The sequence below is a fragment of the Serinus canaria genome, chromosome 1A (genome assembly GCF_022539315.1).
Source record: "Serinus canaria isolate serCan28SL12 chromosome 1A, serCan2020, whole genome shotgun sequence".
Lineage (NCBI taxonomy): Eukaryota > Metazoa > Chordata > Aves > Passeriformes > Fringillidae > Serinus > Serinus canaria.
Genome location: NC_066314.1, coordinates 52,162,250 through 52,187,766, shown reverse-complemented (window position 1 = coordinate 52,187,766; position 25,517 = coordinate 52,162,250). Strand labels below are relative to the sequence as shown.

General features: G+C 37.1%; 1 protein-coding gene across 1 annotated transcript in view; it reads left to right on the top strand.

Annotated features, from left to right (window-relative positions):
- CRY1 (cryptochrome circadian regulator 1) overlaps positions 1 to 25,297 on the top strand; it is a 39,323-nt gene extending 14,026 nt beyond the window's left edge. The window contains exons 2-14 of the mRNA XM_030238000.2: positions 8,581 to 8,689; positions 12,004 to 12,146; positions 13,504 to 13,688; positions 15,023 to 15,111; positions 15,689 to 15,829; positions 15,925 to 16,236; positions 18,708 to 18,859; positions 18,957 to 19,159; positions 19,921 to 20,016; positions 21,091 to 21,183; positions 22,362 to 22,433; positions 22,535 to 22,642; positions 24,625 to 25,297. Of these exons, the coding sequence (XP_030093860.1) occupies positions 8,581 to 8,689; positions 12,004 to 12,146; positions 13,504 to 13,688; positions 15,023 to 15,111; positions 15,689 to 15,829; positions 15,925 to 16,236; positions 18,708 to 18,859; positions 18,957 to 19,159; positions 19,921 to 20,016; positions 21,091 to 21,183; positions 22,362 to 22,433; positions 22,535 to 22,638 (1,699 nt within the window). The 3' untranslated portion in view covers positions 22,639 to 22,642; positions 24,625 to 25,297. The remainder of the gene's footprint in view (positions 1 to 8,580; positions 8,690 to 12,003; positions 12,147 to 13,503; positions 13,689 to 15,022; positions 15,112 to 15,688; positions 15,830 to 15,924; positions 16,237 to 18,707; positions 18,860 to 18,956; positions 19,160 to 19,920; positions 20,017 to 21,090; positions 21,184 to 22,361; positions 22,434 to 22,534; positions 22,643 to 24,624) is intronic.
- Positions 25,298 to 25,517: the final 220 nt, after the last annotated feature.

Here is a 25,517-nt window from a genome sequence, read left to right as displayed (position 1 = left end):
ATGAAGTAATTTAAGATGTTAATTTCAAGTTATATGAGAATAATTTAGGTGAGTAATGGGTGCCCTTTGAATGTGAATTTAAGATCCAGACTTTACAGAAGCTAAATACACCATTTGCTGTGATTTATGGCTCACAAAATAGGAACCAACTTCATAGTGCTATTTCATGGAATCACAAAATGGTGGGGGTAGGAAGAATCTTTGGAGATTATCAAGTCCAATCCCTCCCCCCCACCCCAGCAAGGCAGATTCACCCAGAGGAGGTTGCACAGGATGTGTCCAAATGGGTTTTGAATATCTCCAGGGAAAGGGACTGCAACTGCTCTGGGGCCTGTTCTAGTGATCTGTCACTCCCACAGTAAAGATGTTTTTCTTCATATTCAGGTGGAGCTTCCTGTGTTCTAGTTTGTGCCCATCATCCCTTATTCTGTCACTGGGCATGGCTGAAAAGAGTCTGGCCCATCCTCTTGACACCATCCTTAAGATATTTGTATGCATTGATAAGATTCCCTTTCAGTCATCTCTTCTCCAGACGACACAGGCTGGGCTCTCTCAGCCTTTGCTCATTAGAGAGATGTTCTAGTCCCCTTATCTACTTTGTAGCCCTCTCCTGGACTTTCTCCAAGAGCTCCTTGTCTTTCTTGAACTGTGCAGCCCAGCATACCCACCCACAACCCTGGACATATGACTCTGGATAAGGCCTCACCAGTGCAGATCATATCCCCTGACTTGCTAGCAATGCTCTTCCTAATGCATCTCAGAAAGGCACACTGCTGGCTGCTGGTTTAACCTGTTGTCCACCAGGAATCACAGGTCCTTCTCTGCAGAGCTGCTTTCCAGCAGGACAACATTTAACCTGTACTGCTACTTTCATGCACTTCTGTTCTCCATGGCCTTTCAAAGATGATGGAGAGGGGATGATTGTTTAACAATAATATCTGCCAGCTCCCTTAACACTCATGGGTGCATCTCATTGGGATCTGTGAATTTCTGGATAGCAAGCTTGACTGAAGGATATCTAATCTGATCCTCCCTGACTAAAGGAAAATCTTCCCTTTTTTTGACTTTCACTTCATGCTCAGGAATTCCTGGAGTCTGGCTTTAACAATAAAGACTGAGCAAAGAAAGCATTCAGTAACTGTGCCTTCTCTGCATGCTTTGTCACCAGGGCACCTGCTTGATTTAGCAGTGAGCCCATGTTTTCCTAGTCTTCCTTTTGCTACTTGTAGCAAAAGGTAGGAAGGAAGAAGCCCTTCTTGTCATACTTGACATCCCTTGCTAGATTCCATTCCAAATTGACCTCAGCATTCTTTGTCATATCCCTGCATAATCTTGACAACATACATGCCTTTATTTCTCCCAAGTGGCCTGTCCTGTTTTCCATATCCCATAAATGTTCTTCTTGTGTTTCAGTTTTGTCAGAAGCTCCTTATTATCCATACAGGTCTTCTGATGCTTTTAATTGATTTCTTACTAATAGGGATGCACTGGTCTGTAGCTTGGGAGAAGTAATGCTTGTATTAACCAGCGCCCTTGGACCCCTCTACCTTCTGGAGACTTAACCCATGGGATTCTTCCAAGTAGGTCCTTGAAGCAGCCAAGAGTAGATCTCCAAAAGTCCAGGGCTGTAATCCTGCCTATTGCCCTGCTTCCTTCATCTTTGGGGGATTATGAATGTCTTTTGAAGAGGAGAAAAAATATTGTGTGTTTCATTCCTTTGGGGAATGCTAACCTTGAAAGGTTAGTTCAGTTGGAAAGAAATTGAGGGATGGTATGTAAGGAAATGCCAGCTTTTTGCCTGCTGTAAGATAGGTTTGATTCAAGTTAGTTTGTTGTTCCTGACTGAGCAGTACTGATTGCTGTGGTTTATGTTCTAGTCTCACTCCATATCTGAAATAGCCTTTTTTCCTTAGTGTCAAAGAAGATGCACCCAAAAGGACTCAGCTTGGAGAGATTAAATTTTAGACATGATTTTCTCTTGATTATTGTTCAAAGCCCTTTCTTTCATCTATTTTCAAAGAGTTGCTTTTTATTTTTTCCTGAGAACCTCTTTTACAGCTGTGCACGGGCTTGGATGTATCTTGTATTTGTCGTCCGTCACAACTCTGCTTTGGCTTAAAGATTATAACAGTAGTAAATATTAGGGGGAAAAAAAGCCAAGTGACACACATCATGGTCAATGTTTGGTTTTGTTTTTCAAGTGGATCAGCCATACTAAGTTATGAAAGATGCTGTAGTCTTGAATTGCTCTCTAAAGGAGCTGTTTTTTCTTTGCTGACTGTAGAGCAGCCCTGCAGGAGATTAGTTAACTCCCACAGCTACTTCACTTAAGTAAAAGTGAAGTAAAACATGGGCTCACTGCTAAATCAAGCAGGTGCCCTGGTGACAAAGTTTAATAACATGAACTTTTTCCTGCTCTTATGTATAAGCTCAAAGGATAATACCTTTATAAATGTATTGTTGTATACCAATTTAGGATGTAGAAGTTGGATGTGGGATTCATTGAAACAATGTGGTACAATAAAGGATGCCTCTGTGACCTTGATTTGGTAACAGGAAAATACTGCTGTGGCTGGCTGCCAAAGGATGCTGTGGAGTGTACATAACATTTAAATCCTGTCTGAGCTTAATCTTCTTACAGTTTCGTAAGAATATACTGCTTGCACTAAGACATGTTGTTTGGTGACAATCAGACAGGAAAATATACTGGTAAAATACTAAATATTTATGTAATGAGAAATCAGGTTTGAGATGCATCTCAGTGCCTAATACTCAGTTTTGCTTTTTGATTTGGTAGTCACATTGTGATTCCTGTTGAAATTAGTATGAGGTGTATACTTGCCTTATTCTGAAATCTCCTTCTGACCTAATCAGACATATGGCAAAGTACATGTGAAAGAAAAGTGCTCTTGCTCTCTCTCTCTCTGAAGAGAAATGGATTTCACTTGATTTGTGTGATTAATACATTCTCATGATTTGTGTGATTAATATATTAGGGTCTAATGCTGTAAATTATACTCTCTAATAAAATGTGGTTGGTATTAAACAGTGTGTAGTACTCTTTTTTTATTGAATCCAGCTCTACTAAACTCTGAAAGATGAAGGAGGAGTATCCGATAGCATTGTTGGAAAAAAAACAACTGAACAGGATAGTATAGGCAGCAGATATTAGGCTGATAGACAAAGCCTGGGTGGCAATCAAATACCCATAACAACATGAGTCTCTTGTTTGACAGAGCTTTTCTGTTGATGGAAATCAATGGCTCGGTGTGAGGACTAAGGGATAGATAAAAGGTATTTAAAAAGAGGTCAAACACAAGTTTGGATGGGTTGCTGGAAGTTGATCAGTCATGGGTAAAAAGTATTAAACTTAAGAACAGAACAGGTTTTAGCACTTTTCCTTTTCACTCAAATTCTTAAACTTCCTCTCAGAATGAGAAAGGCTAGCTAAATTCCTATATTTTGTGTGTCTGTGCAGTCTTAACACTTCTGCTAATGGTCAAATTCAGAATCTGGATTAGTTCAGAAAACTTATTCTTAATGGTTTAGTCCACTAGCATTCTCAGATGTGAATAGCACCTGCAAGAGAAGTCACTGCATTTTAAGTCCCCTCAGTTCCCAGCAACTGCCCTCATTTTGTACTGGCAAGGATGGTTATATGCGATTGTGGGTTTCTGGGTGTTTATTACTCCTAAAAATAACCCCAAACAAGACTTAAGGGTAGCCTTAAATAGTGTGTCTGTAGGTATCCTTCTTGCAGGTCTCCTTCCTAAATAAAACTGTTACCTTTCTAACAGGCTGCTCCTGACTTCTTCATTGTATAGACTTTAATCATGTTAATAATGCAGAGCTAGGAACATTGTGTGTAGTGCTTGCCTTAGGTCACTTTGTTAATGGTTAACTGTGTTAACAATTACTTATTGAAGTTTTTGAATAGCTACTTCAATGGTATCAGTTTCTTTCAGTTGTAGCTAAAATTATGAGCTGTATTATGCAATTATTGCCACTTTCTGGCAATTTATATTTTAGACCCCAAGCATACCTTGTATGATTGACAGTAAGGAAGGTTTGTGGAGTTTCTTGGAGTCAACTGCTAAGATTTTAAGTACATGTCTTTTAAAGAATGAAGTCTTCAGCAGCTTTCATGAAAGTTCTGAATATCATAATTAGATCTCTCTGGCAAAATGTGTGTAATGCTCTCTAAGAATGTTTCTTGCAGACAGGGATGCTTTGCATCAGCATCTTCCCCGTGTTAAAATATGTAAGTCTTTTCTGCCTCCCTCTATCATGTCAGCATGTATCTATCGTTTCTTGTGTGAAATTATTAGTGAACATTTCCTTCTGGTTTGCCTAAGGGATGTTTGAGATTAGATACAGAACACTGGGCTGGTGTTCTAATCTGATAAAAATTATCTGGGCATCCTTTTTGTGTCTCTTAATAAAAAGTTTTTAGCTCATATAATTCACTTAAAGTGCAAAAGAAAGTGCTTTCACACTGACTATTAGGTTGAGGGAAAAAAGTTAGTTTAGATTGAAGACTCAGAAATGTGACCTGTTATTGTAGGGGGAGATTTAAATATCTTCTCATTGCCAGAGTCTGGTATAAAGTATAGTAGAGTTTAAGCCTAGTAGCTCTTACTTCATAGCTGCTATGAAGAAACTTTGCCTCTAGAGCTCATTTACTGAAAAGAAATACTTTTTATGAGAATGAGGTTTCATATTCATTTTCAATTAATAGACTAATTTACCATTCCTGTGAATGTGTTTGTGAGCATTTTGGTGGATCTTTTCAGAGAGAAAGGTCAAGTAATTTTGCATTCAGTTAAAGATGCTGTGCTGCTTCTCTAAGTTTTAGGGGTACTAATGAAAAAAAGAGGAAGTAAAAACTTTGTTTATGACAAGTAGTTGATTCAATTATTATGCGTCTTGGCATGTTTTTAAAAGTGATTATTTAAGAAGGTTCATATTTAATTGAATAAGGCTCTTTGCAGGGGAGATTGGACTAGATGACCTTCAAAAGTCCCTTCCAACCCAAACTATTTTGTGATTCTATAAATCTGTGTAAAGGCTTTTATGTTAGACAACTTCTATTAACACTTTAATTAAAAAATGCCTTTAGATGTAGTATAGCATAAATACAGTGGATGAAAACAAAATAAGTGATTAATTATTTTCATCATATTTTGTTAAAACATTTGGTTCAGCTGAAAGAATCAAATATGCTTCTTCTGAGAAAGTGTGACCTGAGTGTGTGTTCTGGAAGTCAAAAGCAGTATTCTTTTGCATTGCTATTACTCCAGATATTGTAAGGTCACTAGAGTTTGATTTGGTCTGTTATTTTTGAGCAGTGTGCTTTCTGTGAGTCTTGCAACACAAGCTGTGGTTGGACTGTTTTTAATTTGTTCTGGTTTTTGTTGAGGTAAGGGGGAGTGTGTGTGTCCCCTGGCCACCCTCCTGCTCTCTTCCTAAATAGATTTAACAGTTTGAGTCTACACTGGTTTTTTTGTTAAGAACCTGAAGAGTTTTATGGAGATTGAAATGCTGGAGTGTGGTGAGAGATAATAGAGGGGATTCGGGGAACCAACAGAGATTAAACAGTATTAAGGGCAAGTTTAGGGATCTTGGATGTGAATTGGAGACTGGGTCAGTGCATGTTATCTTCTTGAATAGGATTTTGTTCCAAGCCCCGACTAGAAGTTATATATTGTGATCAGTCAGGTAGGAAGAAAAGAGACTAAGAAAATAGAGGGAACTGAAATGCCAATAGGAAAAAAATCAAGTTTTCTGAAATACAGGAATAGTTATGAATATTTTATGTCACCAGTTTCTTTCCATAACCTTTCCCTCTACTCTGTGAGATGAGTTTAGGCAACAAACAACAAGCCAGTGTAACAACAACAAAACTCCATACAACCAAACCACAAAAAAAAGCAACAAAAAAACCCTGACCCCCCCCCGGCTTATTCTAAAGGTATCCAGAACAGTATTGCAGTTTGTCTTCGTAGTGATTTGTGAAGTGTATGTGAACACACATGCTCCTTGAAACTGAGATTCACATAGATAAGATTAATTATCATTCCAGGTTTAAAAAAAACACGAGAAAATGAAGCTGTAATTTTCAGAGTCCAAATAGAATTGACTTTGTCCTGGGGACATGGGGCTCAAGTTCTCTCTGACAGAAGTGTATGCAGCTCTCATCTGATTCTTAAAATAACTCCTGCATGGTTTCTAACTAAATGAGTATAGAGAAGTTTCTTCTTCTTTTCTAACTACCACGGAGTTTTTTCAAAACAAAACTGAGCAAAGGGAGAAAAAAATAGGCATTTCTGGTTTGTTCCAGTTATTAAACATCTAAAAATGGTTTGCCAGCCAAGAAGCCATCGTGCTCACTGCCAAGAGGCCTGTTCTTACTCTTTCAGGTCAAGTGAGCCACGTTGTAGGTATTCAATAGCAGCTAAGGGAGGTTTGTCCCAGCCTTTTAGATATTATTTTTGATAAGTTTTTCCCCCATGTAAAGTTGGAAGCAATGTGTTAGCTAGGCATCATTTACATATTGCTAAATACTTAGAAAATGGACATTAGCAGGTTTACAGCAATCATGTATGCTATATCCTTCCTAGAAGGAGCAGCATTTTCATGGTATCTGGTTAGCTTTTAGGATTTCTCTTCAAAATCTAGGTGCGTATGAACTCCTGATTTTAGTAAACCTGGTTGCTCAGTGCCTTTGTCTCCTTAACATGGTGGGCACTTACAGAGCTGCTCCTGCCCTTCCGTGGTAGCTGTTCCCCTCTTCTCCGCAGCCACAATCTCCAGCTGTCCTGGCACTCTTTCTCCTGCCTTGCTCTCAGGCAGTTACTCCAGAGGTGTTATCGCTGTGGCCTTGCACCTGCACAGTATCATTACAGCAGGGTTTCTCAGGAGTAATAGACTGCAGTGTGGGAATTGCCTCTTTCTTTTCCCCCCTTTGGGTGTAGCTTGTGGTTTATGGCAGGAGATGCAGTAATGTGTGAGCACAGAAATTAATGACCAGCAGATGCTGAGTCAGCAGTTGCCCCAATCAGCATGTGCTCTGCTACATGCCAACAGCACTGTAAGAAGGAATGGCTGAGAGGGCTTGAGCAGCTCCTGGTGAATTGTATGTTGTTAGTACAGAATTACAGAATTGTTGGGGTAGAAGGGGACCTCTGGAGATCAGCTAGTCCAACTGTCCATGCTAAAGCAGGTTCATCTGGAGCAGGTTGCACAGGATCATGTCCAGATGGGCTTTGAATATATCCAGGAAATAAGACTGCAACCTCTCTGAGCAGCCTGTTTCAGTCTTCTGTTACCCACAAAAAAGTTTTTCCTTATATTCAGATGCAGTTTCCTGTTTAATTTTGTGCCTATTGCCCTTTGTCTTATTGCTGAGCATTGCTGAAAAGAGTCTGGCTCTGTCCTCTTGATACCGCGTTTAAGATATCTGTATGAATTGATAAGATCCCCTCTCAGTAATCTCCTCCAGACTACACAGGCCCAACTCTTCAGTCCTTCCTTGTAAGAAGGGTGCTGCAGTCTCACCATCTTTGTAGCCCTCCTCCAGACCCTCCCCAGTAGTTTCTGGTCTTTCTTGGGCTAGGGAGCCCAGAACTGAACTCAACACTCCAGATGTGGCCTCACCAGGGCAGAGTGAAGGGAGAGGATCACTTCCCTCAACCTGCTGACCACATGAAAAATATTATGAAGGAGCCACTTGTTAGACTGGAGAGAGTCCAGGGGATGGGCACTCATCTCGGGACATCCAGCACTTTTCTTTCCAGCTGGGTGCAAGGTAGAGTTCTTTTTTTTCCTTTACTTTTGTTTTTATTTCTTCTCCAAACCACTTAACCACTTTCACCATGGGAGTTTTTATATCTATTAATAAATTTTTATGCATGTGAACCTGTCTTAGCAGACTTTGTGTGACTTTGTGTTTCCCTTGAACACTTGCAGGTTTGCAGCACCCCATTCTCCCCCCCCCATTTTTTTTTTTTTTTTTCCTGATGTGCTAATTTGCTTATTAAATAATTCTGGAGAAGTTACAGCCAAGATGCACATGTTATACAGCGGGCTGTTTCTATAAATGAGGGGCAGAGGGATAGTCATGACTGTGTACTCCTGGTATGCTGTTTTTAGTAACAGTTCAGTGTTGTAAGAAGGGCTTGGGTTAAGTTTAGGAGCAGTGTGCCAACAGCTGATTATCTCTTTGTTGGGTTTTTTCTGTAGTGTAGGAGTTTTTCTGTCTTTAGAATGACAAGAGACTTGTAGTTTTAGTTGAGACTCGAGTATGTTTTAGTCCATTCCAGATCTGAATAACATTGAGGGAAAAACTGAAATGACAGTGTGGTTTGGTTTTATGAATTATATATTATGGAAGATATTACATGGTGTCATACCACTGTAAGCCAAGTGTAATTAGGATGTGAACATGCATGCAACATTAAAATACGCACAAAATGCTCAAGGTCTGATAATTGTTATTGATTATTCTTCTTAGTTACATTTTCCTATTGAAAAATTGTCTGGTTTGCCTCAGAAAATAAATGTTCTTCTAAATTCTTGCAGATTCCTGCTTCAATGTCTTGAGGATCTTGATGCCAATCTGCGGAAATTGAATTCACGTTTGTTTGTTATCCGTGGACAGCCAGCAGATGTTTTTCCCAGGCTTTTTAAGGTAAGTGCCACTTCACAGTTGTTGTTTCTATCCACAAATATGACCAACAAACTAATTACAGCTAGGAATATGTCTAGTACTGTTTCATTCAGTGCAAGTTATTAATGCAAATACTGATCTATTCTTTTTCAGTTTCTTATTAAAGTTATTTGTGTTAGTTTTGAATTTTTCCTCTGTAATGTGCGTTTCACCAAATGAGCTGAGTTGCTTTTGCTTTTAGACTTTACTGTTTTTTGTTTCTTTCTCTCCAGAAACAGAAATGATTTCAAATGTTTTGCTAGGGTAGGTACTGTATATTACTACATTTTCTTTTACAGGTTCCCTTTGTAGTACTGAAATATAGTTTTGTGCACATGAATTCATGTTCAAAGCCTGACCTGTAAAAGCAATGTTTTATTTAGGCCAAACATCTGCAGTGATTGCTTTTTGGCCATAAGAGGTGATTTAATAAGCTTTTTTCTAGTAGTAAGATTGTTAAAAGCACAGTGTGACTAAAAAGCAATTTTAGTCAAAGAAATTTAAGGCTCTGGTGGGAGGGGGTCTTACTGAAAGAATTAAAGCTGTGAGTGATTGCTACTGATAGTAATATGTTGTCTATAGATAACAGTGTATTAAGGTAGTAATACTATAATAGTATTGTAAAACTGAACACTTGGCAAATTGATTTGAAGAGTTTTTTCAGAATGATTGAATTGAGGTGACTGAAACAAGTGAGACTGTGGGGGGGAGGTAAAAGGAAATAGCCATTTTTCCAAAGAGGTTGTATGTTCATTATTTTTATTCTCAGGTCTTCAACACCAACCTGAAAACTCAAACCACATTTCCATCTTCATTATTTTGATTTTGTTGTGAAATGCTAACTGGATGATACTTCTACTCGTCTTTCCTCTCAGTGAAGAATTTCCTGGAGGAGTACTGTGGCATTAGCTGCTGCTTGCAACCCCTCAGATATTCAAGCTTATTGTATTTGTCTGCCAAACTTAGTTTGGTTGCATTTAAGTAGAAACAAAGGTTTTCCCATTGTCTGTTGCCTTTTGGATTTGAGCAACCTGTGGCAGTCTTCTTAAATACTTTAATGGCTACTTTGACAGCTCCTGTTTCAGATTTTGCTGCTAGGCTGATCTTTCTATGCCTGGCAGCATTGGATTTCCACATTTTTAGAATATTAATTTTAGCGCTGAGAAGAAAATTAAAATAACTTGTAAGATAAATAGCATACAGCAATCAAAAAAGAACATTCACATCTGTCTGTGTCTTCTGGTTCCTCAAGTTAGTGTCTTTATCATATATTGGTTCACTAAGGGGCTTTTCATTACATCCTCTATGCTCAAACAAGTCACTGAAGCTCTTGAGGATTTCTTCACTTTTGAGTGAAGTTGACCTGGAACATACATCTATGTCTGATAATTATATCTCACAACTTCTCTTGCCAGAGCAGTAGCTGTACCTCAGACACTTGCAGTGCAGTGAAGGGCTTATAACACAGAACAAAGCTTTTCAGATCATCCCTATTAAATGTCTCAAAGCTGAGCAATGATCCTGACCCTGAAGAACGAACACATGTGGAAAAGATAAGTTCAGTTAAATTTGGAAAAATAACTCCAGTTAAGTCATTAACTTAAGTTAGGAGATAGTGGAACTTCTGTAGAGCCCTATCAGGTGTCAGGGGCCCTATTACAGATGCCAGCATCTGTGGATTTCCTGCTAGTGAATGTATCACTGCTGTTTCTTGGTAAGGCTTTCCTTTTCACAGTCTGAACAATTCTGTCAAAAGGCAGAACACTGATCTATCTTTATCCTTACAAAAGACCTCAAACACCTTTAGGCTCTTTCATTTAATTTAAGTTTTGGCTTATTCTTGCCTCATTCTCTTCAGTTTGTCCTGGTCTGCTTTCTGTCTTTAGCTCTGGGCTTGGCTCAGTAAAGAAAATAGAATTGAAACAATCACTAATTTTTTTAATGCATCAGTGTTGCTAAAACCATTCAGCAGGATGATTATGTGCAAAATTATCTGTGTCTCTGATTCTTCTAATTCTCTGGCTCATGCTGATGTGATCTGTGTGTATTCACATTACAGAGGAATTGTCTCAGAGTTTCTTGACTTCCATAGGGACTTGACTCTGTGTCTTGGACACTCTTTTTTTATGGACTTTGCAAAACGTGAGAGGAAAGAAGGGTTTAGAAAAGTATCTGCTGCAACTCATCAGACAGTGGTTTTATGTTACAGAGCATTATGAAATGGGAAATTAATGTTTTGTGATGGCATAGGAAGTTCCTTGAGGATTCAAGACCTTCTGGGTTAGTCTTGGCAGACTTAAGAATGGCGGGATCCCAGCCTTGTTTCAAAGAGAAAGCACTCCTTGGAATCATCTGTCCTCAGGGCTGGGCTTCATCTAGGAGGGAGTTGGAGTTCAGAAGTGAAATCGCACCCTAGGTGATTAGCATTGAGTGCCCTTGTCTCTGATGTAAATCCAATTCTCTGAAATACTATGGTGTACTAAATCAAGTCATTAAGATTCTGGGGGATTAGAAGTGTATTTGATTGGCGTGGTGGCTTTCTAGGATCATCTTGTGCATACTTCACCTTTCCAATTTCCTACCTGTTGCAGAAGCCTAAATTAGCCCTTTGTTCCCTTCTTTTTCCTCACCTGTGACTGTTGGCCTTGGTAACAGCATCTGTGACATAAAGAATATTAGACTTTAAGGCATAAGGCGTTCTCTTTGTAGAAGATAGCATTTTTCTTCTTTCTTTTTTTTTTTTTAATTAAGAATTTGAAGATTGTCTGAGTGAGGAGAAGGGATTTGGAAAAGGTAAAGAAAAATGTTTGGTATAGGGTGAGGCAATATTTCCGATCCCTCCCTACAAATTTCAGTTCTGCTGCTAAAGCTGACAGGCATATATGAAAAGCTTTTGTGTAGAGCAAGGTACTGCTATTGATCCATGTTCAGAAGACAGCCTTTGTCATCTTCCTCTTCTGTTGAGTCTTTTAAGGTATGTTGATACTAAATTTAGAGATGAGTTTTCAAAATTTGCATGGAAATTGTTTATTACACATTGCATTACTGAGCACCCACAGTAATAGGACAGATGGAGGCTTTTTTATGCTTGATAGCTACTTAGATGCCAAAAAGTTGGACTTTATTTTTGTTATTCTGGGTGCCTAATATATTTTGGATCTTTCTGTATCTCTGATAACTATCCACAGGTAATAGCTGACTTTCCATTCTGCCTCTGTTCTTCCTGCTCTCCTTTCCCTGACCCTCCATCATGCAGCTGAGTTTCTAAAGAACCACACTTTTGGTTTGTGTTGTAGGAATGGAACATTGCAAAACTTTCTATTGAATATGATTCTGAACCATTTGGGAAGGAAAGAGATGCAGCTATCAAGAAGCTGGCTAGTGAAGCAGGAGTGGAGGTCATTGTTCGGATTTCGCATACATTGTATGACCTGGACAAGTAAGTTACCATTTTCCTTGGGATTTTAAAAAAGGAGGGAAAAAACCCTTGGAATTTTATGTAGTATTTATTTACATATTGTGGGCTACTTTCCGCACCAAACAGTTCATCATTAGGAAAACTACAAATTTATTTTATGTTTCACTTTCATCCATCTGTAAACTCCATAAAAAGATACGTAGCTGAATCTGAAATGCAGTTTAATTTGGAGTTCTTTTGAAAATGATGTTTATGTTCATTAGCTGTCATTTATCATTAAGTTACTCAAACATGCCTGTAGCTTCTCCCAAAGAACATCTGATTTTGTTTAGTTGCTTTGTTTTTTTTGTCTTCATTTCACTTGTTGTACACAAGTGATGAGAAAGTCCTTTATGTTTTTTTAAGAACTGTTTCCTACCAATTATCTATTCAATAAGTAATTGGGGATCGTTTGCTATCCCTGTGTTGCCGTATTTAATGTCTTGTTATATATTTCTACAGATCTATTTAATGGATTGGTGTTAATTCCCTATTATAGAAACATAATCAACAAACTAGTTACAAGTTAACTTGTCTTCTCTTAACATTAGGTGATTTATTGTGGTAGCTGCCCATTTTATTCTGTTACAAGCTGATGTATAAGAGACTATTAGACATATGGGAGGGCAGTGAAATTGGAAGTATTTACTTTTTGAAACCAATGGCTGAATTTTTTAAATCCCAAACTGGAAATTCTTTTTTTCCCCTCTCCCACCCAAACACCCTGCTAAATAAGCATTTGGTTCCATCTATCACTTTGTAAATTTTTCTTTGAAGTTTTCCTTTTTTTCCCAGGAGTTCAGATATATTTAAAATGGCAATGCAAAACACAAAACGTGTTTTTTAGGCAGTCAGTGTGTATAAGCTACATGTTAATTTCCCCCCATATTAAGATAGTTTTATTGTTGATTACAGTTCTCAATATCAGAAGGAGAAAGTTAATTTCTTTGAATGTAAATACTGTAGCCTTGTACGTGACTTGGATACTTCTGCATGTAGCTAGAATCTCTATCTGCTTTACTGATCTGTTCTGTTCATTGCTTTGAGCTGTCCATGTTCATTATATCCTTGTTCATGAGGGAATTTCTATAACCCAGGAATGAAGAAAATTGACTTGGTTGTAAACAGTTTATATGTCTCCTTAGTGGGGAAAGAAGGATGGTGTATTTAAAGTTCTAACTGTCTGAATTACCATGTATATTTGGGATTCTATGTAAGCTGGAGGGGGAGGTAAGAAGATATTTCTGTGTATGTATAGGTGTGTATATTTTATAAGAAAAACTGTTAAATACTGTTGTCTGATATGCTTCTTTTCTGTTTTTCTTTCTCTTTAATATAGAATAATAGAATTAAATGGAGGACAGCCTCCTCTTACTTACAAGCGATTTCAAACCCTGATTAGTAGAATGGAACCCCTGGAGATGCCCGTGGAGACTATAACCCCAGAAGTAATGAAAAAATGTACTACTCCAGTTTCTGATGACCACGATGAGAAATACGGTGTGCCATCACTTGAAGAGCTGGGTATGTTTTGAGATTGCTTTGACATTTTGAAACAAGTAAGATGTAATCTACCACTAAAAGCACAATACTTAAAACAACAAGTGAGGTCCTGCTAGTGGGTAATTGTTAACCTGATGCAATTATGGCATACAAAAGGAACAAAAAAAGGTAATCAGCTCTGTAAATTTTGGTTGTTTTCTGGTAAATGACAAATCAGGTCAAACTATACTAATTACTGTTTGGCTTCTTGTAATACAGCATAGCCATTTTCTTGGGGTACTAAATGATCATTAAGCTACTAATTAATAGTCTTTAATAGTCTTCATTTTGTATTAAATACACTTCGTATCTTTGTGCTTCAGGTAATTTATCTGTCATTTAATAAACTATTGTTAAAAAACCCACATTCTTTTCTTGATATACTGAAGAAATATATTAATTAGACAATTAATTTACTTTAGAAGGTTCTGCAGGGAAAGAAGTCTTACATTTCTATAAATGTAATATTTAGGAATAGTATCAGCTGCTGTCCTGTGAAGCTCCTTATCTCTTTCCTGTTTCTCCACACATCCTAGAATACAGGCAAATGTGCTATGACCTCCAAATTGCTAACAGAAGGGTCTGGACAGATTTTGTTTAACCTGTTACTGCCCTGTCTAGTCCATTCAAACTCCTACAAAACAGACCTTGGTTTTTAAAGCCTTTGTAAGAAGCAATGATCTCACATGCAGTGGTTAAACTATAGGCAGACATATTCTCCCACGCATCTGGTGTGCAATCTTGGGGCAGGTGGGAGGATGTGGGAAAAATCTGATTACTTTCTTTTTATCTTTCTTTTGCAGCTCAAGTACATGTTTATCATCAAATTTACAATTTGTTGTTTAAGTTGAGATCAGTGATATCTAGGAATGTTCTGAAGATATCACTCATGCTTTTACCTTGATGGGAAAGTTTTTAAACATTCTGTGTATGACAAAAGCAATTGTTGCTTCTTAATAGTAATTTTAAAAAAAAGTTATGGTTTTAGGATAGCCTGCATGTTGCACATTTGGAAAATCTGAGGGGTTGCTTCATGTAAAAAACAAAACAAACCAGAAGAATTGGGACTGAAGTAAGACCATTTGTGATGTATATTGATGTAAATATAAAAGGAAAAATTTGAGTTTTGCTGCAAGTTAGAGGTATTGGATGTGCTTCAAGAAGACTTGGTTGCATACTGTTTTAAAACAAACTTTTTCAGGTGTCCAACTTGGGGTTTTACTAAGGATGCAGTAGTCCGATATCAATATGCTATAATTTTGTTGCCTTACAGTATAAGCACAAAAGCAATTTCCGTTTTTCAATTTGTCTTTCAGGTTTTGACACAGATGGTCTGCCTTCTGCAGTATGGCCAGGGGGAGAAACTGAAGCTCTCACACGCTTAGAAAGACATTTAGAACGAAAGGTGTGTTTCAGATTACTGCAAGTCTGCTGTATCTGGGAAACATAGTTATTCTTCACTGTGAAACCTGAAGGGATTTGGGCAAGTTGTGTTAAAGAAAAAAATCAAACCCACAAACTTGAACTCAAAGCCTCAATGATACAAATCGTTTGTTTTTTAAAGATGATAGTAAATTATCTTTGAAATGAATTTTAGAAACAATCTGTTTTACTCTTCTAGACTATAAAAAATTAAATTTATTTTTGAAGTAATTTTATTTAAAAAAACCCATACATTTTATAACTTTGAAGGGGAATTCTTCTGACAACTAATGTGTTGCTAGTTGTCTAGGTTTCCAGTGTATTTAAAAGAAAGGCACAGATAGCTCTGGAAGACAGTCCATGCCTTCTACATTGAGTTGAATTACCTTCTAGAGGTTCTGCTGATTCAAAAGGAACGCCTGTATATCGTAGGTGACCTGACCATCTGTCCACTGTTTGGATTCAGTTACAGACAGTGTGTTTTCTCCCTTTCTAACTTGCTGTGTAGCCTCTAGTCTGATTTTGCTGTGTGGGTTTTGTTTTGTTTTGTTTTTTTTAAGGCTTGGGTAGCCAACTTTGAAAGACCACGAATGAATGCAAATTCCCTTCTGGCAAGCCCTACAGGGCTTAGTCCCTACCTCCGCTTTGGCTGTTTGTCCTGTCGGCTCTTTTATTTCAAGTTAACGGATCTGTACAAAAAGGTAGGACTTCTGTTTAGTTGGATCCATGTTGTTAGATGCCATGGTTATCACCTACTTCTCCTAATAAAATGTTTTTCTTTAATGGTGATTTTCAGGTAAAAAAGAACAGCTCCCCTCCCCTCTCTCTCTATGGCCAGCTGTTATGGCGTGAATTTTTCTACACAGCGGCAACTAACAATCCACGATTTGATAAAATGGAGGGGAATCCTATCTGTGTTCAAATTCCATGGGATAAGAATCCTGAGGCTTTGGCCAAATGGGCAGAAGGCAGGACAGGTTTCCCTTGGATTGATGCAATTATGACACAGCTTCGTCAGGAAGGTTGGATTCACCATTTAGCCCGGCATGCTGTAGCCTGCTTTTTGACTCGAGGTGACCTCTGGATTAGCTGGGAAGAAGGAATGAAGGTATTGTTTCTTATTCTTGAATTTCTTAAAGTGCCTGTTAAAGTTTCAGGTGGTCATTCTAGAATTGTTACTGTGTGGTGTAAGATGAATTTTAAACCTTAAACTGTGGGCAAAACTAAATCTGTTTGGATAAATCAGGTGTGCTGAAATTTTTCTTCTTGAAAGCCCCCTTTTATTGAAATGTTATGTTTCCTGCAGTCAGAATAGGTCTGAAGATCTTTCAAATTTGAGGTTTCGTCCTAAATCTTGACAAATAATTACAATATTAATATTGTAATTTAATTTTTTTTCCCCAATCATTCTGTGTATGAACAGTTTGTGTTCATATCTTGCATCTGCTTCCTTGCAAAGGGTAAGTACTATGGGAATAAAAGAGAGAAAACTAAAAACTGAGAATGTCCTCTCAGCAATTTCTGTCACTTTGTCCAGTGTTAGAACCGTGAGTAAAGGCAACACGATTTAGCTGAAGGCTCAATGCAGTTAATTTTATGCAAGTATAAGATGCTGAAGTTCAATTCTAAGATGTCAGATTTTTGAAATAATTAAGGGAATAATTTATTCTCACTAATGAAGCCTTTGAATCAATTTTACATTTTTAGAAGCATAGCATAACTTTTACTGAGCAATAATAATCTATGAAAAATTGAGAATCACACAATTTTATTTTTGAAATTGAAAAAATTTAATTGCCACCAGGATTTTGACCCCATATTTTGATATGTATATAATCACATGAAATTTTCTTCCTTAACAAATCAGTTGTAAGCAAACACCTTTCAAAAATTTTGGCTACTTCTGCAGTTCCCAAATACAGACATTGAGGATGCACATACATAGGTAACTCAGTATGTTCCAGGTAAATTACTCTGTAAATTACAGATACATGGCAGCTTGTTCTTACTTTTGCAATAATACAGATATATGAAGGCCCCAGACTTGTGCAGTGGAAAGATGTTCAACTCAAGTTTCCATAGCTAGCAAAAGTTAATCTGGCATTCCCTGTGGTGTTACTTCCAAAGTCTTACTACATGGCAGCATCTAGTGGAACAATTGTGTGCTAGTGCACTTCATGTCTAAAGATCTTGTTGCATGAGTCTCCATCTATTGGAAATGTTTTTTGAAAGTGTTTTAAGATAAATCCTATTTTTTCAAAAGACTTTTTTCCCAAGTAGTTGCAGATATTTAGTAAAAGATACTTTTGTAACACTTACTCAGTGTATACTGTAGAATGAATGCCTTATTGAGTATACGCAGAAAGAGATTGAGAGATCATTGTTTAATGGTATTACCTTATTTAGACCTTGTATAAGAATAATACTTATTGAAGTTGGGTGGCAGTACTATGATGAGTTTTTAGTGCCTTAGCATGAAGAAGGATGGTTGATTTGGAATTTATGCAAGTTTGAAAGGAAAATCAGAACTTGCAAAAATATGCATTAAATAAGTACCTGTTCTTAAAACTGCTTCTAGGTGCACTCTTTTTTAAAAGGTCCTTGAGCATTGTCCTTCACAGAATGAGACTTCGCTCTGTTTTTTGTCAGCCTGCATTGCTAGTGATCTCACTGAGCAGATAAACTTATTTTATACAAGTTAGTACCGTCTGTGTTGAAGATGAAAAAGCAATCAATGCTGGAAACTTGAATATTTCACAGCTACTGAGCTCCAGATTGAAAGTAAAACCCTCATAAATCTTCAACTTGCTCATGTTTTGGGGTGGGTTTTTTTTTTTTTGTCTGTTTGTTTGTTTGGTTGGTTTGTTTTTGTTGTTGTTTTTGGTTTTTTTAAAATATATAATAGGGGTAGCAAGTTAGAATCAAAGTGTTTGGAAGACTTTTTTTTGGTCTTCAGACCAGAATTCATTATCTCTGTCACACCATCCTTCAGTGTTCTTGGTGGTTCATAATGCCTCCAGGAATTTGAGTGTGTTCTCAAAACTGTGACTTGCTAGATTAACTATTATCTTCAAGAACACAACTTCTGCATGTTTGGGGTGCCCTGAAACTCTTGAATTCTACTCTTGGGATTCCTCACATAGTGAAAGGTGCTGTGCAAGTTGAGGTATTCAGACCAGCAATTTGAGTTCAAAATGTACTTTGTATGTTCCCCGTTTTCTGGAAGTTTGCAAAGCTTACTCAACTGTGATGTGATGAAGCAATTCTTCCGAAAATAGCAAATGCCGCTTGGAAGCCATGAGACGCCAGCCATCCTTTGGGGATTTATTTTTCCCAAAGGAAAAAAAAAGAAGAATATGTAGCTTGCTGAGATGTTTACAAGTTTGTTTACAGGATTTTGAATTTTTTCTTTTGTTCTTGAGTTTGGCATTAAGGCATTTGCAATTGCATACTGAACATTTTGTGAATGTTGCCAAGTAAGAAGGGGCTTAAATCAGAAACTCAGGAACTAATCCTGAAAAAGTAGGTGTCTTGAAGGTGTGCCATGCCCAGACTAACTTGTTGCACTGATTTCTTAAGGTCTTTGAAGAGCTGTTACTTGATGCAGATTGGAGTGTGAATGCTGGAAGCTGGATGTGGCTATCCTGCAGTTCGTTCTTTCAACAGTTTTTTCACTGCTACTGCCCAGTGGGTTTTGGCAGAAGAACTGACCCAAATGGGGATTATATCAGGTAACTCACAATCTGGAAATTGCAGTGAGTGTTGCTTCAACTGTTGAACAGCTTTATACTTAACATGACCTTTTTACCCCTTTGTTATTTTTTTAAGACGTTATTTGCCAGTACTTAGAGGTTTCCCTGCAAAATACATCTATGATCCTTGGAATGCCCCAGAGAGCATCCAGAAGGCTGCAAAGTGTATTATAGGAGTTAATTACCCCAAACCAATGGTAAACCATGCAGAGGCAAGCCGTCTGAATATTGAGAGGATGAAACAGATCTACCAGCAGCTTTCACGATACAGAGGACTGGGTAAGATTACAGATTATTTGCTTTATTTATTTATTTATTTAAAACTTCTCTCACCTTCTAGCATTTAATAATTTAGTCTCATAGCAGTGAGAGTCAGTTCTAAGCTCAGGGTGGTGACCAGGGTTTGTAGCCAAGTAAATATTATATGTAACTGAGAAAGGAGAGAGTTTAAGGGAAGTGCCTCTCCAAATATTGCTTGGATTTTTTTTTTCCTCTGGGTCTTTGGAAGTGTTTTGTTAAGCTGGGCCTTTTGTCCATTCTGATACATTCTTATACAGTTAAGTTTTAGTACTGGTGATTAGAAATTTAATATGGTTCATAACTTCAGTGATACTGTATTTGCATATGCAAATGCTGTTTGCAGAAGTAGGCAACAACCCAGCCCCCTGGTGGATTCTTCCCCTTTGCTCTGAGAGTTAAACCAGGTACACTGTACTGCTCAGGAAGGTGTGAGCAGTCAGTATGTTCAGATACTGGATGTTGAATTGGGATACGTTGCACTTATACCCAGCATATTGGGTATGTGTAACTAAGGAATATTGGAAAAGTTATGCATGAATATGATGTAGAAAAAATTAAATAAATGTGAACTAAAATTGTTTGGCAAGAAACAGAAGCAGGCAAGACAGAGAGGCATTCTCCTGTCATAAAAGTAAACCACTCAAGGTGAGGGTGGTGAATTTGCTATCACAAGGAAAACAGAAAGCTCCACTTGACTTTTTTCTCTAGCTGTCTTTTATATATTTTGTCTTGTTTTTTAGGTCTTCTTGCAACTGTGCCTTCTAATCCAAATGGAAATGGAAATGGTGGCCTAATGGGCTATTCACCAGGAGAAAGCATTTCTGGTAGTACAGGAGGTCAGTCAAATTCTTTCAATACATAGAATAATTGAGACTGAATGACATGAACTTCTTTTAAAATGCCCTTGCTTTTTTGTATTATAAGAAAGAACTGCTTTCATAAGACAATTCTGAGGTCAAGTCACAAATGTTTTCAAATTTATTCACTAATAGTATTTGTATATAGACATCTTTAAATTATTTTTTAATCTCAAATATGCAAATATTTTTCACCTATGTTTTTCCTCCCCCAAAAGTTACTTTTTAACTAGTATCAAACAATTTGATTTCAAAAGCATTTGAATATGATTTTGTCCTAGAAGTGTATAAGCATCCTATATTTATAATAAGGAGTGACTTGTGAACTTTCAAGTGGGAATTATTAACTTGTAAAGCTTTCTAACACTGGCATTAGATTGCTTACTGGAATGTATTTATCCCTATTAAATTTATTTATTTATTTATTTAATTTATTTCTACTAAGAAAAAATAAGAACAGCATTAAGACTGCATTAACCCATGGTGTATCTTAAATACTATATACACCTTAGATTCTTCAATGTAAAAGGATACAGCAGAACTGGAAATCTACTGGTTTTATGTTATTCGTAGGCTTTGGTCAAGGTTAGAAGCAGATTGTGGAGGAAGATGGACCTTATTGCTCTTAACCAGTACAGTTCTCCTAAAGATTTGAAATAAAAACTCCTTAAAGCAGGGTGCTTGAGCTTTTATTTCTTTTAAGTTTAGGACCTGTATAAGACAAAAAAGATTTATTTTAAAAAAATTACCATGATGTGCACTCTTTTCTCTTTAAAATGCATTCATATATGCATACTTATACTTTTCACATCAGAAATGTATTCCTTTTGTCGGAGGTTCAGTGAATTTGGAAAGACAAAAACCTCTAGAGCTTTGAACTTGTAATGAGGGGGTTTGGGGAAAAAAAAATTAAAACCCACAATAAAAATGTCTTAAAGAGGGGGGATAAAAATGTCTTGAAGAGGGGGGTAAACCCCCACATTTTAGATCCCAAAGAGTTTTACCTGGAGTTTTACCTTCTGTTATGTTTAAGTCTTCTCCCTGCCTCTCCAGGAGCTCAGCTGGGAACTGGTGATGCTCATTCTGTTGTTCAGTCATGTGCCCTGGGAGACTCTCATACAGGAACAAGTGGAATTCAGCAGCCAGGTATTATGGCAGTGCCTGTCTGTAGAGGATCTCCAAATCCTTGCAACTATGGAAAACCAGACAAAACATCAAAGTAGCATGGATAGATTTTGGGTGACAGCTGCTGTCTGCAACATGAACTGACCTTGTTTCTGTTCTTGAAGCATAGAAATTATCTCTTGGAGTGAACTTGCTTGTCATTTTTATCTCCAAAGTGCTCATCTAGAGCAGTATTTGTATGTTTTGAGTGGGAGGGATCACAAATGGGATTTAAAAAAATAAATAAATAAACATTATCCTAGGCTACTTTAAAAGAAAGTGAAAACCAGAAGTTCACCTTGTGTATTGGATATCAAAATTTATATGTTATCTTTTCCCTGATTTCACTACCACTCTTTCCATATATAATTAATTTCCGCAGTTTTGTATGGATAGTCTCTTATGTGGAAGCAAGTTTTTGTTACTTTAACTATACAGAACCTTAAGCTGTGGTTTGTGATAAATCCAAGTTGCAATGACATTTAACCCAACTGTTTGTTTCTTTGCAGTCTTAACAGAGGTGGTGTGTTTACTGATCAGGAAAGGCTGTAATCTGTGTGTTGTTTAAGCACCCAGAACGTAACTGGAACACTGCAGCTGTTCAGAACAAGAAACCTTGCAACTGCTTCTGCTGATTGCACTATTCACGCAGAACACTCAGTTTCAAGGTTGCCAGTAGATAGTTCACATGGATCAGAAGAAAGTTCTACTCTTTCTTTTAACTTACTTGCTTTTTTTGGTTTTCCACAGTTAAATTACACCAGGGATTCATTTGCGTTGCTATAACAAAATAATAAAAAGGACTTGGCAGAAGTAAAATTTCAATTTAAAATTTAAAATTCATAACAACTTGTAATTAAAGTGTTTGGGTATATAAGCATTCTGCTTGTTGCAAATATAATGCATAAATATGTGGGCACTAAATGTTCACTCTGCAGATATAAGTGCAAATATGTTTAACTGCTGTAGACTACCATGAGGCCTATTTTTCTTTTGCATAAGAGCTCTTCTGCATTCAGGATAGTTTCTGGCAGGAGTTTTCTTGATGATGGAAAATAAATCAATTGGCTCCCTTTTGTTGTTGTACAGATCATAATTTTACACTTGCTTGCAGCTCTAAATTTTATGTAGTATAATAAATATCTACTGTATCTGAACAGGTTACTGTCAAGCAAGTAGTATCTTACACTATGCTCATGGAGACAATCAGCAATCACACTTATTGCAAGCAGGTAATTTAAACAATAATAAAAAAAAAAAAAACCCAGAACTTTTCTTGGATATATAAGGGTGCAATAGAGTCTTAATGTAAACACTGATTTTAAATTATCAGGAAGAACCGCCCTTGGTACTGGCATTAGTGCAGGGAAACGCCCAAATCCAGAAGAAGAAACTCAGAGCGTTGGACCAAAAGTCCAGCGACAGAGCACAAATTAAACTGGTAAGATCTGAGGCACCTTCAAGTTATCAAAGTTCTGTACAAATTTTGTGTCTGTGATAATGTTCATGTTACTGCAATGCAAAGGATCCTCAGCTATTGATGTAGATAGATACTTCTTTTCTGGGGACTGTGCAAACAGACAGTATGAAATTCTGGCTCTAAGAGTTTGTAAAGTATGAGAAAGGAAGTAGTTACAAAAATAGAGCCAGATGGAAGATTATCAGACACAGATCCAGGTGTTAATGAAAGGAAGATGGATAAACATTAGCAGAGCTGCTTAAGTAGCTTCAATTACTCTCTGTTCCTGTATCACACCTTAAGCTGTGCCAGTAGCATTGTTTATATGAATGTATGGTGACCTGAATCAGGAGACTAAGACAACTTAAAAGTTAAGAGCTCAGGGCCTGGATTAGTTTAGATATATAAGTGGACTAAGCAGTACATGTTTTAGAGAGATACTGCCAAAAACCTGCAAAATGCTGATGTGGTTCTTGAGTATGAAGATGTAGGGACAAATAAGATTTGACCACATGAGCCTTTGTCATTGGTCTGTAATTGAAGCAGGTTACACAGAGTCCCCAAGTTTGTCAACCTGTGGTGAAAAGGACTTGAATTTGGAGAAGGTAGTGTAGATGGATACACACAAACAGGTGTGAAAACGTGGAGAGAGAAGCAGAAAACTGGAGAAGGAGTTTTGTGTGTATAAAATCATCAACATAGAGAAGATAAGTCAATTGTGGTTTTTAGATAAAGTTAGGAACAGGATAGAGGAAAGAGAAAGCTAAAATTGTTATACCTCTTCCACCAGTAAGCTTGCCTTGAAAGGAACAAGGAAGATGACCTGAAAAGAATTAAGACTAAATTAAATCAACGAGTAATTGCTAAGGAGGGAAGCAAAATAATGGAGGACTGTCTGAAAAAAGAGGGGACAGGATTTCAAGACTGGGAGTGTGGCTGCAAAGGTTAAAAGTAAATGAGATGTGTAGAAAAAACTAAGTGGAGCATTGGTTGAATATGAAATTTAAAGAATAAATAAGAATAGCACAACAAGCGAGATAATAGCACATGGAGAGACATTGTTGGAACTGGAAAACAGGGATTCCATACAACATGTGTAGGAGATACATTCATCATCTCTAGAGGTAAAAAGGGAAATTCAGTCTACTTCATTTGGTTTTGACAGCAAGATTTAATTTTGCTTGTTATACAGTGGCAGCACTTTGTTGAAGTTACTGTAGTGCATTTGGAACAATTGTGTCATACTGATTTGATTCAGTGCAGAACTACAGTGTTGTTTCCATAATGCTGTCAATTAAGCAAGTGAGCTGAGACCTTAATGAGTGATCCATCTGCTATTTTCTCACATACTGGAAGCCCTATAAACTGCTTCTGTGTTCTCAAACTGATTTTTGTTACTTGGATGGGCCTGAGTGCATCATAATTCCAACAGAGTCTGTGTTTCAGTAGCTGTCTAATCCTTAGTATGTGTAGATTCATTCAGCATCCGTGTTTTGTATTGCAGAATTCCTTAGGTGCTCGTGTCTGTGTAGAAGAAGTACCTGCAGAGCGAACGTCTGGTTCCTGTCTAAGTTCTTTTTCAATTGAGAGACAGGTTGGAGGGGTTTTTAGTTTGGCAGAGAAGATTATTTGGTTAGGGGTGTTCAAAGCATGCTGCAAAAGCATTATAGTTAGTACAAAGATCAGCCAAGATCATACTCAACAACACTGCTGGCAAAAGATTGTGCACTTCTGAATAGCACTCAAGTACAGAGTACAGAGGCTTTTGTTGCTTTCTCTTATTTTGTTTCCTTCTCCTTGTAGTCTCTAAGGTGAGAAATAAGAATTCTGAGTATTTGGGCCAATACAGTTTGGGACAGGGCTTCTGCATTGAGAAGGGGGAAAACTATATTGGTCCCTTGAATTCTGTCTTCAAAGACTCACATCAAACTGCTTAAATTTTTTTTTTTCTTTTTTTCTTGCAGCTTGACTGGAAGAGAAGTTTGGCAGTCAAAGAACACATGGGACAAAATTCCTGCTACTCTGTATTGGAGCTAAAGTGTTGTGAGAGTTCATGTTCTAAAAGTACATACTTTTTCATAAATTATTTTCAATTGCTCTCAGTTGTTGTAAACAAGTCCAATTTTTGGAATGCATTATTTCTAACTGGCATTTCTATGGTTTTTAACTTTTTAATGACTCTTTCACAAAGGGCAAATTGAGTTTTGTATATAAAGTATTTGGTGAAGAATTTGCTATCTTATTGTAAATATAAATATTCATGATTAGTGATAGACCCATCAATATATTTTTGATAATCTTTCATGTATGTGGTAGTAGGAAAAGCTATAGTGCTGTTCTGAAAAACAGATGAAAAGAGAAAGTTTTGGAAGTTTTTAAATCATTATTATTTTTAGATTCCATACTTGAGCTCTATATGATCAATTTCATATTTTCATAATGTAAGTGCTTAGGACTGTGTTTAATCAAATACAGTGGAATTGTAACCGTAATTAATCACATCTGTATATAAAACACATGCCAATTTTAGTCAAGTTGTAAAATTTTCATGTGTATGTCCAGTCCTTGTATGTCTCAATTGCCTTGTTCAGTAATGACACACCTTGTTAATAAAAGAAAATTGTAAATACAGATACATATGTTTGTCTTTTGTGTCATCTATTGCTCCTGCTTATATTTCCAAACAGGACCATTTAGGAAAGAAAAGAAATACTCTTTTTAGACTTAATCTGGAAGTCAGAAACAATTAACTATATTACCTTTTACTTTGAAGTTTCATGATACTGAAGCAAAACAATATTCAAAATATTCAGGCCTTTTTCTCTAAGTTGGATGTATGTATTCTGACCATTAAATG